The 14,627-nt window shown below is 43.3% G+C and overlaps 3 protein-coding genes across 7 annotated transcripts in view; 2 read left to right on the top strand and 1 right to left on the bottom strand.

Annotated features, from left to right (window-relative positions):
* LOC135219358 (WD repeat, SAM and U-box domain-containing protein 1-like) overlaps positions 1 to 14,627 on the bottom strand; it is a gene marked incomplete at its 3' end in the record, with an annotated part of 295,720 nt that overhangs the window by 50,866 nt on the left and 230,227 nt on the right. Inside the window, 1 exon segment of the mRNA XM_064256050.1 lies at positions 3,322 to 3,493. Within this exon segment, the coding sequence (XP_064112120.1) occupies positions 3,322 to 3,493 (172 nt within the window).
* Positions 1 to 14,627, top strand: part of LOC135219355 (NAD kinase 2, mitochondrial-like) — a gene marked incomplete at its 3' end in the record, with an annotated part of 495,179 nt that overhangs the window by 306,210 nt on the left and 174,342 nt on the right.
* The window catches only part of LOC135219357 (WD repeat, SAM and U-box domain-containing protein 1-like), a 255,489-nt gene that overhangs the window by 168,195 nt on the left and 72,667 nt on the right, over positions 1 to 14,627 (top strand). The gene's annotated exons all lie outside the window — the stretch shown is intronic.

Here is a 14,627-nt window from a genome sequence, read left to right as displayed (position 1 = left end):
GACTGGCTGGAAGACAATTATGTTGGAAGAATGAACAGAAGGGGCAAGGGCAGACGTTCTCCCCTTTTTCCGTACACATTTAGAATGTTTATGAACGATGCATAAATGAGGATAGAACCAACAATCATGCCGAAGCTGCTCATCGTAGGCTGCAAAATGAACAAGGGATGCAACATCCAACAATATGGAAGTTTAGCGATAGTTTGAAAAGGGTGCAACGAGGACGAGATCTTTATTACGAACAGTTGATTGCTGGTCAAACACCGCCCATAAAATTGAAGAAGTTCAGAGAAGCTGATGCTCGTTTAAAATCAGTGGTGCTACAGTTTGAGAACAGAAATATTTTAAGAGTATCTGAGAGGAATTGCTCATAACTTCTCTAAGATATATAGTTATGTACCTATTTTAAACATTTTTTATATTCCAATAATTCAACTTTTTAGTGAAATTTAACTTTTTTTATCTTTATCTTTTATTTTCTTAAATTTTTTATTCCAATTATTCAGCTTTTATGTAACTTCTATGTAATTCAGCTGTTTAATAAAATTTACCTTTTAAGTATTATTCTTTTCTTAATGAATGAATGATTGGAAGTTCTCTGACATCCTGACATCGAAGGTCATTGACGCCGATATCGTTTATTATAAATAAAGAATATAATTATATGCAATTAAAACCATAAAAGCAAATATATCATTGTAAAAGTTAAATAGCTTTCAGAAGACCTGCTTCTGAAATAAATCTAAAAATGCCACTTGCATTGTATGACACATCATGTCCAAGAATCTTGGTAAGGATGAACCTGCCATCCTCACCTCGAGCCTCAAACAGATATCTATTTCTTTCCGTGCTATAAGTGGGGCATTCAGTCAACAAATGCTTCACGGTCAAGGGTATCAAACAGTTCGTCACAATATTGTTGGTGTTGGCCAGCTAGCAAAAACTCTATGTGTCATCCGAGTGTGACCAATTCGGAGACGAAAAGAGTAGTCTCCCACTTTCGTGGCATCACATTATATTTCCAAGGGGATATAACATTTGTTATTTCTCTCATCTTATTATCAGCTAAGGTTTCCCAATGCTTTTGCCAATTATTATAAATAAAATTCTTAATTGTAGGTAAAAAATCATTACATTAAATGGAATGTATTCTTTTCTTAAAGAAAACCTCTTTTCAAAAATGATATGCATACATGAAATAATTAGTTTACAACCATTAACAATAATTACAAAGTTCAATAATGTATTTAAAAAAGGAAACAGTCCAATTGGCAAAGTATCAAGCTCTCATTTAAAAAAATTAAAATAGTTTACAACCATTACTAACAATAAATACCAGTTTTCTTCGAAAGAGTAATCACAAAAATCAAAAAGGGTATTTACCAAAAAAAAACACAAAAAAATAAACACTAGTTTCCTTCAAAAGATAATAAATCTCTCTCTCTCTCTCTTACCACTGCAGCCAATCGGCTGCGGCCAGTCGTCCCCTGCAGCCAGTTGAGCTGCAGCCAGTCAGCCACGGCCAGCTGGACCACGGCCGACTAGTCCTAGACCCAATACTATGTTGCTCACTTTTACTCCATGAAGCAGTCCATATAACCAAGAGTTTGAGCTCTTAGGGATAAACCTGTTAGGAATCTTTGACAGTCTTTCCACCATCTTAATATCTGTAAGGTTTACTGGGTGTGGTGTGGAACATTCTATGGTGCACTAAAAGATAGTGTCAAAATACTTGGAATAACTTTTTGTTTTGTATGCACAGAAAAATAAAACTTGTTAACCCTTAGTTTTGGCATCCCTCCTACATTTGGTACAATTTGCAACTCTGTTATGCCAGACTGCACTTTCATTGTGCCTAATTATTCTAACAAATTCTCCAGTGAGGCCATGTGTCCTACAAAAGAAATCCATAATCTATGGGAAGCTTTTGTAATGGATTAAATTCTTCACTATGAAGCAAGAAGTGTCAATTTCATCTTCCAATAGAAGAGTCTGCAGACTGCAAAAATCTACCCTTATCCCCATATAGAAAATGAGCTGAGGATGAATTAGGAAAGCCTACTTAAAATCATAATGCATAGAGGTCTACCAAATTAAGAATTTACAACACCATTATCAGACCAGTAATACTATAGTTGTGAGACCTGGACACTGACTAAACATCAAGAACAGAGACTACTGGTTTTTTAAATAACATTTTGCGCAGAAAAATGAGACAAGTGACGGAGGGCACAGAACCACATTACCCTGAGAACTGGCTAGGTTCCCTGGCAATGGATTCTTCCAACTGTCACAGGGCAGTCCTAGGCTTGGACTACAGACAGGCAATGGCACTGACACCTTACCTATTACAGGGGAATGCTAAAATGATCACAAACTATGGGGGGACTTGGAATGGTTCCCAACGTAAGTTTACACAAACTTTCAACTGACTAAAATAAGGTTTAGTTTTGCTCTAACTTCCAAATACTCTTTTCCAGAACCAAAAGAGGAGTGGAAGGTAGGGCTGATGAAGTCTCATTACTAGGTAAAGCAGCAGAGGAAAAAGCCATAGACTGAGTGAGGATAGCTACTGACAAAGAACCTGGAGAAGGACAGAAGTGACAGCTTCATGACTTTATGACCTGACCAAACTATCTGCTTTCACAATCTACCTGCTTCCTTCTCTTCTAGATCAAACAAACACAAGCATATAATTCCTTGAAGAACCCTACATTCTTTACATCTATTCTCAATTCCTTCTCTTCTAGATCAAGCAAACATAAGCATATAATTCCTTGAAAAACCCTACATTGTTTACATCTATTCTCAAGATCACACCCTTGCAACCATCCCAAACAGTCTTTCTATCCCAAAATTTAAGATCCTGCTAACTCAGTAAGCATTCCTACAGAACATGATTTCTTAGTCTCAATTCCAATGGAAGGCATCCTAAGAAAAATAAATGTACAGTGCCATTAAAGCACCAATCAGCCAAAATAACAAAATACCAATGATTGCGTCTATACACAATGGCACAAGGAGAATTCTGCTAAGAGCTAAAATGTTCAAAACATACTTGGTGGAGAACAAATGTATTGGTCATCTAGGTCAGCCATGTGATCTTTTGTATGAATGACAGCTAACCTATTGGCAGAGAGATATAAGCTCTCTTTAATTGTGGATAATAATACTTTCCAAATACTGTAAGTACTTTTGTAAAACTTGACTGGAAGCAACTCAAGTTATAGACACACCAACAAAATTATGTATCCTTAAATTTTATTGGCCATAAAATCAATAAAAAGGAAACCATGCTCAATCATCTTTTACTAATATTACCTTTACATCCCAGATGATAGTAGAGCCATCAGTTGATGCTGATGCAAGCTTTGTTCCAAATGGAGAAAAATTTATGGAATTGACAGCATATGTGTGCCCAATCAAAGGAGAATATTTAACTTCAATAAATTTATCTCCAACTTGCCATTTGTAAATGCGAACACTTTTGTCTCTGTAAAAAACAAAAAGTATCATACACTACTTGCTACACAGACAGTAGGAGACAAACAAGGGATACAAAATATGCAAAAATATCGCATAAAAAATAAATGATTAATCTTTTTGTTTGAATAGTAAGCAATCAAGAAAATACTTCAATAAAGGTTTATCTTACACTTACGATTAAAATGTCTGACACCTGACAAAATGACAATTTTAAATCAATTTGTATTTTTCATAACTAACAAACCTGAGTCTTAACAATAGGATAATCCTCTAGCACCAACTGGAAACCAGTTTAAAAAAATCAGAAACTGGTTAAAAAAATCAAAGATTGTAAAGCATGGAATCTGTGGCATCTGGCTACTAATGCATATAGTACAAGGTTGAAGCTGGTCACCGACCAGGCTTGGAGCCTTGTGGCAAGTCAAGTCTTTCTTCCAACCCAGGATATGAGAGGGGCAGCTAGAGGTGGGCAGTTAATGTTAAGACCTCAGGTTTGTTAGCTATGAAAAATACAAATTGATTAAAAATTTGTCATTTGTTCATGCGCAAAACAAATCTTCGGTCTTAACAATAGGATAAACTTATACTTGGAGGAAAGTACCATTAACCTGAACTGGCTGGGGGTTCAGCCCACCTGACCATCCTTCCTAGAAGATCGAGTTCTGAAGAAGGGGGTCTAAGCCTGTGAGAGAATAGATAAGCGATTATCTAAATACTCAGCCTGCTTGAATTAAACACAATGAGACATGTCCAGATTCATTGCATTCGTGGAATATAAAGAGAGTGGAAGGTAAAGAGTATCTGTTCAAGCAACAAACCATGTAGGCCACAGGGGTTTGTTACTACCCCTCCCCACCCTTGCCAGAGAGAGGAGTAAGTGCTACTGAGTAGTAGATTTGTCTATTGTATAGGAACAAACCAAATAATTGCAACCAGTATGGCTGCCACACCCACCTGAATCACACCAGTTCCAGCGTATGATGTGCCTATTCTATAACCTACCCGTAGGAAGAAGAAAGAAAAAAAAGAGAAAGAAGGAAACCAGCCAACTCACTCAATCTCTCTTCCACACAATCATCTCAGGTAAGGTACAAACTGTCCTCCTGCCATGGGCACTGGACGAGCTACACAACTTGTTGGGACCGCCACCACTGGGCCCAAGGAGGAAAAAAAAAGTGTCCAAGGACCTGTGGGCAATGTCCTTCAGGTAAAAGAAGTGAATGTCCTTCAGGTAAAAGAAGTGAACATGGTTTGCCAAAGCCAGGAACCAGCATTGAAAACCCTATATACAGACAAGTTCTTCTTAAATGCCAGAGGAACTCCTTCCTCTGATGTCATGTGCTCAAACCTGCACACACTCTGTGACAGAACTAGAAGGTGAGGAGTATGCTCGTTTAATCACCTCATGCAACCAGAATGAAATGGTGTTCTTAGACACTTCCCTACTGGACTGGCCCGTGCTAACAAAAAGTCTACAACAACTAGGCCTTAGGTGACGAGTCCTTTTTAGATAGCAGCACAGAGCTCTGACGGGACAAAGCAATAACTCCTACAGATCGCTGTCCACAAACTCACTCAGAGAGGAATTAAAAACAAGGCGAATCTATCCTCATGCACCAAGGGATTTTGAGTCTTAGCTACAAATTCTGGGACAAATTCAAAGGCCACAAACCCCCAACCCTTGGTGTGTTTAACATTATAAATCAGGCCATGAAGCTCTACAACTGTCTACGAGGAAGCCAAGGCCAACTTGAAAACTGTCTTTTAAGTCAGATTCCTGTCTGACGATCAATGTAGTGGCTTGAATGGAGCTTGAATAAGACCACTCAGGACCAGAGTAAGATCCTGTGTTGGAGGTTTGAGTTCTCTTGGTGCTCAGGATTGTTTGAAACTCCTAACATCAAGATTTCCCAGGATTAAGAGATGTCCTCGCCCTTCAGGTGAAGGACCAATCCCAAGGCAACCCTGTAGCCTCTGACAGCCGAGATGGAAAAACCTTTCTCGTTTCTGAGAAAGATTAGAAAATCTGCTGAACATAAGTTCCAAATGGAGAGAAACCCCGTCAATGACACCAATCACAGTAGACGGCCCACTTGCCCTGGTAAGCCGCTGACGAAGACCTTCTGAGATAGCTGGACATCTGGCCCGTTGTATTGCGAGAAAAGCGGAGAAACTTGACAGTTTCCAGCCATTAAGTGATAGGGATGCTACTGACTGGTGGAACCTTTCCACATGAGGCTGGCAAAGACATTATGCCATGGGGGAATTTCTCTCGGAACTGCTGACAGGAGGTCTGAGAACCACCCTGTCTGTGACATAGAGGCACCACCAAGGTCATCCTGAGATTCCTGGAACTCATTACATACTCTGTTCAAGGCCTGACAGATCAGGCAGAACGGAGGGAAGGCGTACACCTTGAGACTATCCCAAGGATGGTGTACAGTGTCCTCCACCAAAGCAAGAGGATCTGGGACCACCTAGAAGTAGACCTCCAGCTTCCTGTTGAAGCGAGTGGTGAACAGGTCTAACATGGGTCTTCCCCAAAGGTGAAACAGCCTGTCTACTACGTTCCGATGCAGAGACCACTCTGTACCTAGGACTTGACTTTGACGACAAGGCTTGTCGGTCACCACATTCCTCCTACCTGGAAATGAACCTGGCCATGAGCTCAACCGAGTTGTCGATCTCCCACTGGTGCATCTTGAATGTCAAAAAAGTGGAGCTAACGAGACACAAGCCCCCGTTTGTTCAAATAGGCCACTAACGTGGTGTTGCCCGACATCAAAAATTACAGAATGACCCTCCAACCTCTCTCAGAACTCCCTATGACCAAGGAAAGCCACTTTCAACTCCAACACATGATGTGAAGCAGCTTGCCCTCTGCACTCCAAACACCCAAGGCCAAGAACTCCATCAGATGAGCACCCCAACCATACATGGAACCATCTGAGAACAAGAGTAAATCCAGAGCGGGTGAATGTAGGACTCCTAACTAAAGAAGCTGGTCGGCCAACCACCAATGTAGGTCTCTTCTCACCTCTTCTAACAGAGGTACCTGTTGCTGAGGGGAATCTCCCACCAGGGACCAGAACTCCTCCATTCCCCACTGCAGAGAGCGAATGTAGAGTCGACCATGAGGGACCAGCTTCTTGAGAGATGACAAGATCCAGAGAAGAACCTGCCACTGGAGAGTTGGCTGTTCAGACTGTGCAAGGAAGGAGCATGCCGCAGATCTGAACTTCTGCAACCTGGTCCAACAGAAAAATCCTCAATGCTGCCGAATCTACAGTCATACCCAGGTAAAGAATCCTCTGGCTGGGAAGCAAATTGGACCTCTCCAGGTTTACCACAATGCCTAGACTCCAACAAAACTGGAGAAGACAGTTCCTGTCTCGAACCAGCTTCTCTCTGGAACTTGCTCAAATCAGCCAATCATCGAGGTATCTCAACAGGCAAATACCTTGAGCATGAACCCACAACAAAATTAAGGTAAAGAACCTTGTGAACATTTGAAGGGCTGTAGTCAGACGGAAGCAAAGGCCCTTGAACTGGAACACTTGCTATCCAAGGCTGAAGCGAAGGAATCTCCTGGACAAAGGGTGAAGTGGAATCTGGAAGTAAGCATCCTTCAAGTCTATCGACAGCATCAAGTCAATCTCCCTTACAGCTGCCAAAACTGTCTGGGACGTCTCCATTCTGAACCTCATCCTGACGAAGTGGTTCAATGTACAAAGATCTATCACTGATCTCCAATCACCCATAGCCTTTGGTACCAGGAAAATCCAACTGTAAAACCCCATACAGGAAATTGCACTTCCTCCACTGCGCCCTTGTCCAACATCTTCAACACTTCCTCCCGGAGAGCTAAGTACTTAGGAGAGCCTTGAGCATAAGTTAGGTTGAGGAGGGGTCGATCCGAGAGAGAGGCAGTAAAGTCAAAAGTAGTAGATATCCCACCTGAAGGACATCCACTACCAACTTCTCCGCTCTGTGGTACTGAGATTTGGCCCAATGGCCCACCAGGCATCTCCCCACCCATGGAAAAGGGAAGGGAGTGGCACCCTTCCTCTAGTCCCCCTTCCTGGCTTGTAGGGGCAAGGATGAAAGAGGTTGCTGCTGCTTAGACTTTGATGGAGCAGTAGGTTGAGGAGCCCAAACGGATGTCAACTGCTTGGTAGATTTCCTTGGAGGAGACCACCTACTCTGCCTTGAAGAACGAGGTGGAGGGTGAGGGGGAGCCTCCAACTTCGGGACTGCCGGCTGAACCAGCCTATCCTTGGTATCAGCATGCCGTCAATCACATATTCTAACTGCATCCTCATAGCTGCAATTCCAGGAGGTCCCTGTTACAAAGAGAACAAAAGGACACAGAATCCACCAAACCTGCCACCTTCAACAAGGCCACATCCCTCCTAATTAGGAACAGATTGGCCCAACAAATTAGCACTGAGATGGCCCAGGTAAGAGATGGCCTCACCACCAGACTGCAGCGACTTGATCAAGGAGGGCGAGCTCACAGAACCTCCACCAGAAAGACACGAGGCTATCCTGGCCACCGCAGTACACGTAAAGTCCAGCCACAACACAGTCTGGAAGGCAGAAGAAGCTTGAGGAAGTCAACGGAGGGCCCTTAGCCCTTATCTGATCCAGGGTCAAGCCAGCTTTAAACGGATCAAGTCTGAATTAAGGTGTCGAGACATCAGTTGTACTATGTTAGTCAAATAGTACTCCCTATGCGGCACGAGAAGAGAGGGAGAAGCTTAGAAGACCTACTGAGAGTGCAGGGAGTTATCCCAACCCAAGACCAAAGCATTAACAGGCTGCAAAATTGATTATGCATTCCCAGAACAAGGGAGATCAAACGAAGCTCTAGCATCCTGCCTCGGACTGAGCAAGGCCTCCATGTCCATAGGGGTCACAGAAGACTGATTCCATGTCCTCCCCTCGAGATTATTGAACTCACGAATGAGATCAATAAACTCCGAAAAAGAAGACAGAAAATCTTGACTCTCCACTCCTCTGGCTCTGGAAATGGAGACGATGGCTGAGAAGGATCCTCATCCTTCCCTAAGGCCACTGGAGCAACATCCCTTGGAAGCCGGACGTCACACCTTCCACCAGCAAACGACGGAAGATCCCATGAAAGAGGGGCTCAGGCACATGGTCAAGCAATGAATCACATACGAGGCCATGAGCCGAATCACATACACGACCATGACAAACCACGTACACGGTCATGAGATGAAGAACGATGCGTAAGAGAATGTCCTGGAGAAGGAGATCAACCATGACAAGAAGAATCAAGGCCCCCAACTATGTAAGGTGAACAATGCAAGTGGGAACTCCTTGGAATGGAATACTATGTAATTTAGGAAAATGAGAACCAGAAAGCCTAAGGTTCTTGGACACTGGAGAAATGCTGGCCTTCCAATCATGCAGAGGCAAAGAGGCCCTACTAGGCTGAGCGACTCTTCCACAACCCCAAACCAACTCCCATCCATAACCATCAACAGCCTCACGACTGTCACGACGAACACATTCGTTGGGAGGCAGAACAGGAGAAGCAACAGTCTCTGGGACAGGAGAACTCCTAAAAGGTGCAGGATCAGCAACTTGTGTATGTATTAGGTACCTTCGACCTCTTAATCAGAGCCTTATCCTTGTGGCAAACTCAAACAGGCTGAGGAGTCAAAGAAACAACTTGAAGACTCAGAGAAGAGTGAAAGCCATCATGAACTGGAACACGTCCATGTATGTGCCGGGGGAAGGCATGTCCGTGCTGGGAAGACAGCAAAACACCCCTCTCACACTCAGAAGACAAAGCAACAAAGTCCGCCGGAATCCTCCAATGTCTGACCCGAGAATGAGGGGTGGAGGAGAAGGCAATTGTAGAAAGGGAAGGAATTTTCCACCTACAACACCTCTAAAAAGTACAGGATACCTCTTGCGAAAAACAGTCCAGGATATCAACCTTCGCTTGAAGGAACGTCTCCAATGAATCTGCAGCCGACTGTGATGACACAGACAAAGCTGGAAATTACATCACAGCAACAGACAGTGGGAGAAGTGACGGCGCAGCTGATGTCATAGGCAGAGAGGATGCTGGAGTTACATCATGGCATTCAGAATGGCAGGTTGAGTCGTTGGCCAACTGTCAGCGAGATAAGCAGCAACCAAGGATGTGTCATAGTTGTTAATGGCATCCCGCTAAGCAGCAGCACACAAGAGCCAAAGTAGTGGAGACCAAAAGGCTGGCAAGCAGACAAGAAATGCAACAATAGGCCATCCAAGGAAGGGCAACCCATAAGCCTAAGGAGGTCGAAAAAGCCATCATCTAGTGCGATTCCATATCTTCGGAGGAGGGGAGATTACCTCCCATAAGAGAGGGGGCAACATTACACACAAAAGCATCCAGTGCAACTCCCAAAACTTCCAAAGACAAATCAATGGACAAAAAGGAAAGGGATAGGACATCAAAATTAGCAGAGGGAAAAATTCTAGAAGAAGGGGATGCCGAATTGTCCTTCAAGGAGGTGAGAAACCTTCCCAAGACGAACAAGCAGATACCCTACGGTGCTCTCTCTTCTTACACAGAAAGCCTTTCACTGCGACACAGACCAGGAACGACATTCTGAACAAAGGTTAGCGATAGTACAAAAATTGGAACGGCACCTACTGCAAGTGGTACAGGAGATGATGCATCAGGAAGAGATGAAAATCCCTCCCATGAAGGAAGGGTAGAAACTCTACAATGCTCCCTCTTACTATAAAATAACTTCCACTGCTCTCTGGCCCAAGCACGACATTCTAGACACGGACTCATTATGGTACAAACATTAGAATAACACCTACTGCAAGTTGTATGTAGGTCCGTCACTGACAAGACCAGGAAACAAGAACACGGGAAACCTTGAGGACCTGGGAACACGTTGGCAAGGCCGAGAAGGAGCAGAAGAAGCCATAATACAAGCGCACACACACACACAAGTGAAAACGGGCAATGAACTGGGTAAAAGGCTGAGAGAGGGCAACCACGACTCCCGCCCAGGCGGTTAAGAAAAAGACTGAATGCTGTAGCGTGGGTACGTGGTCCTTGACCAGTTTTCACCCGATGTACGCACACATTGACAGATCTCACAAGATTCCTTGCTTTTCATCTGCAATTGAACCGGATCCAGCTAGGTGCTAGAAAATTATCCTATTGTTAAGACCGAAGGTTTGTTCTCAGTATGAACAAAATAATACATTCTAACCATTAATGACATTTGCCTTCAGGCAGAACCTTTCAACACAGCTTGTCAAGACTTCAAATCCTGCCTGTGTTAAAAAAATTCTATAAAAAACAGCCCTAATGTTCTAATATGATCCTTAATCATGCACAGCAAGAACCTATTTCTTCCTCATCAAGGACCATTTGCAAACAGTCACCCTTGCTTTGAACAAACAGATATAGCAATGATTTCTCCTGGAGTTCTAGGGCTTCTCAGAAAGCAGAAGTGGCATATCAAGCCATAGACACAGTTTTCTGTCAATTGCTTGGTTAAGGTTATTCCTATAAGTCACAAATGCTACCTAGTGAAGGTACAAGTCCACCATCCACAAAAATCAACTCTAGAGTAGTCCTATCAAGGCAATCCTCCACAGAAAGACCACTGCTTGGTGAGAAAGTCAAGGCAAAAACTATACTTCTCCCATAAAATTAACACACACTCTAAAGTGAAATACAAGACATCAATCATCTTTGCAGTTTTGAATATTTCTTGTTGTTATCATATCTGACGTAAGGCCAGACTCAAGCTGACAAACAGCAAATGCTGTTATACTGTAATAGCTTTCTGATTAAATGGAATTTTGCCACTAAGTCCAAAGTTCATATGTTATAAGGCATGTCCCCTTTTTGCTTCTTTTACCTCTTGGTAGTCTTTACCTATGATGTGAATTACTAACATATTCACTTGTGGATGACAGATGCACCTGTGACATTAAACCACATCAATAATCATCTTACTTCTAACAATTTTCATAACACCCTTATTTTCATGTAATACAGAGGCATTTGCCTGGCTTTAAACAAACTTAAACTTCTTATCAGCTATGCAATTGACAGATTAATGCATGTTTATGATATAAAGGCAGCCCTCGGTTAACAGTGTTATCAGTTAACGGCTATCCGGTTTTACGGGGCTTGTCTAGCGATGCTGTTAACTGGATCTTCGGTGCATATCTCTGGTTAGCAGCGCCGATATCTGGTTAGCAACGCCAATTTCTAGTTAACAGCAGCGCCAATCTCAGGTTAACAGTGCCGATATTTGGTTAGCAGCGCCGTTAAGCAGGTTTTTAGTGCTGTTATTGCTGATTTTCAGTTAGCAGCATCAGCTGGGAATGGCACCCTTGCTGTTAACCGAGGCCTGCCTGTACTGTACGTACTACGTACTCTGAATGCACTATGTTAGTGTCAATGATAAATACAGAGTATGGTGGATGAGAGAGGGAATATATCTAAAATGACAAATTTTCTAAGACAATTAGTATTTTTCATAACTACAAACCTGAAATCTTAACAATAGGATCATTTCTAGCGCCTAGCTGGATCTGGTTAAAACGCAGATGAAAGCAAGTAATCTTGTGAGATCTGGCAATGAATGCATATATCAGGTGAAGAGCGGTCAACAACCACGCACCTACGCCACCGCGTCAGTCTTTCCCAACTCAGGATGCCTTAACAGACAGAGGGGCAGCTAGAGGTGGGCAGTATAATGTTAAGACCTCAGGTTTGTAGCTATGAAAAATACAAATTGTCTTAGAAAATTTGTCATTTGTTCATACGCAAACAAACCTTTGGTCTTAACAATAGGATAGACTCATACTTGGAGGGAGGTACAAGACATCCTAAACCGGCTGGAGGGCTACCCACCAGTCCAGCTCCAGAAGGGGACTGAAGCCCGCGAGAAGCTAGATAAATTGATATCTCACCACTCAGACACTGAGTGACGTACAATGATATATGGGAGAATCATTGTACAGTGGTCCCCCCATATTTGCAGGGGATGCGTACCAGAACACCCCGCCCCCCGTAAATAGTTAGAACCCACAAATAGTTGGAACCCCTATAAAAATGCTAAAAACAGCCTATTTTGTTAGTTAAAGCTCAAGAAAACCCACTAAAAATTTTTATACTTGGTTTTTTTTAATAGTTTTATCACAAAAAGTTAATTTTATGATGAAATTGATTTAAAAAAACAGGAATTTGTGGATATTTCTTAGAGAAAAATACTGTGAATGTGCGAATTTTCCGCGAATAAAGCGGGGAAAGTTTCCAAGAGAAATCCGCAAATCCAGAGAACACGAATACAGGGGGTCCACTGTATAGGGAACCAAAAAGGAAACTTTGACTGTCCAATAGCATACCAACACCCCAGGGTTTGTTACCACTCCCAACTCCTCCTTGCCAAGGAGTTAAGCATATGCTACCGAATAGCGGGTTTGATATTAGTATATTAAGCTACTACAATATCAGTATGACTACCTAACTCTCCTGTATCAGACCAGTCCAGCGAATGACGTGTCTATTCCTTAAACAACCCGAAGGAAGAAGGACACAGGGAAAACATGTCCGTAGATCTGTGGGCAACATACTTAAGATAGAAAGAGGTGAACGTGGACTGATGTAACCCAGTACCAGCGCTCAGCACTGTGTACAGCCAAATTCTTTTTGAAAGCAAGAGGGACCAATACCCCTAACATCATGTGCTCTAGCCTGCACAGACGTGGTGGCAGAATCATCAAGAGTCAAGTATGCCTGTCTGATGGCTTCCCGTATCCAAAAATACAGTATTCTTTGACACCACCTTCTTTGTACATACTGTGCTAACAAAAAGTCTGCGGCAGCCTGTCTAAGGTGCCGTGTCCTTTTAAGATAGCAACGCAGGGCCCAGACAGGACACAACAAAAGCTCTTGAGCATCACCATCCACAAAGTCAGTCAGTGATGGAATGGAAAATGAAGTGAACCTATCATAGTACACAGAGGGATTTTGGGTCTTGGCCACGAATTCTGGGACAAATTTGAAGGGTGTGCATCACATCATAGCTCAGACCGTGGAGCTCTCCTACCCTCTTCAAAGATGCCAAGGCCAGAAGGAAAACTGTCTGAACATCAAGTTCCTGTCAGATGAGCGACGCAAAGGCTCATATGGACCCTTAGTGAAGCTATTGAGAACAAAGGAAACATCCCACATCGGAGGCTTGAGCTCCCTAGGAGAACTTGATTGCTCAAACACCTTAACTAGCCAGGAAAGTTCCCAGGACGAGGAGATGTCAATACCTTTAAGGCATAACACTAAACTCAGGTCGGCCCTTTAGTCTCTAATGGCAGAAACGGACAAATGTTTCTCATCTCTGAGGAAGGTTAAAAAGTCTGCTGTTTGCTGAATAGAGGTTGAGAGTGGAGGAAAACCCCATTTACGACAACAATCACAGTAGATGACAGCAATCACAGTAGATCGCCTATTTGCCTTGGTAAACTGCAGAGGTCGACTTTCTGAGACTGCTGGACATATGCCCTGCTGTTCTCTGAGAAAAGCCTCTCGCTCGGAGGAGATACTTGATAACCTCCAACCGTGAAGAGACAAGGATTCTGCTGACTGGTGGAACCTTTCCACATGCGGCCGACACAGACGCCGCCAAGGGGGAATTCCCCTCGGAACCTCCGACAACAACGACAGCAGATCTGGAAACCATTCCGCCTGAGGCCACAGAGGGCTACCAAAGTTATCCTGCGGCCTCTTGAACTCATCAGCCTCTTCAGAACTAGATGGATCAAACAAAACGGAGGGAAGGCATACACTTTCAGGTTGTCCCAGGGATGTTAGAACGCTAAAGGATCTGGAACCACTGAACAGAATATCTCCAGTTTCCTGTTGAAGCGAGTGGCAAAAAGGTTCAGCATGGGTCTCCCCCAAACCTGGAAGAGCTTGTCTGCTACTACTTGATGAAGGGACCACTCTGTGCCTGGGATCTGATCCCGACGACTGAGTTTGTCTGCGACCATATTCCGTTTGCCTGGGATATACCTGGCTGAGAGCTCTACCGAATTGCTGACCGCCCACTGGTGAACCTCCAGAGTCAAGGCGTGAAGTTGAC

Source organism: Macrobrachium nipponense, chromosome 1 (genome assembly GCF_015104395.2).
Source record: "Macrobrachium nipponense isolate FS-2020 chromosome 1, ASM1510439v2, whole genome shotgun sequence".
Classification (NCBI taxonomy): domain Eukaryota; kingdom Metazoa; phylum Arthropoda; class Malacostraca; order Decapoda; family Palaemonidae; genus Macrobrachium; species Macrobrachium nipponense.
Note: the sequence above shows the minus strand (reverse complement) of the source record. Positions and strands in the feature narration are given on the sequence as shown.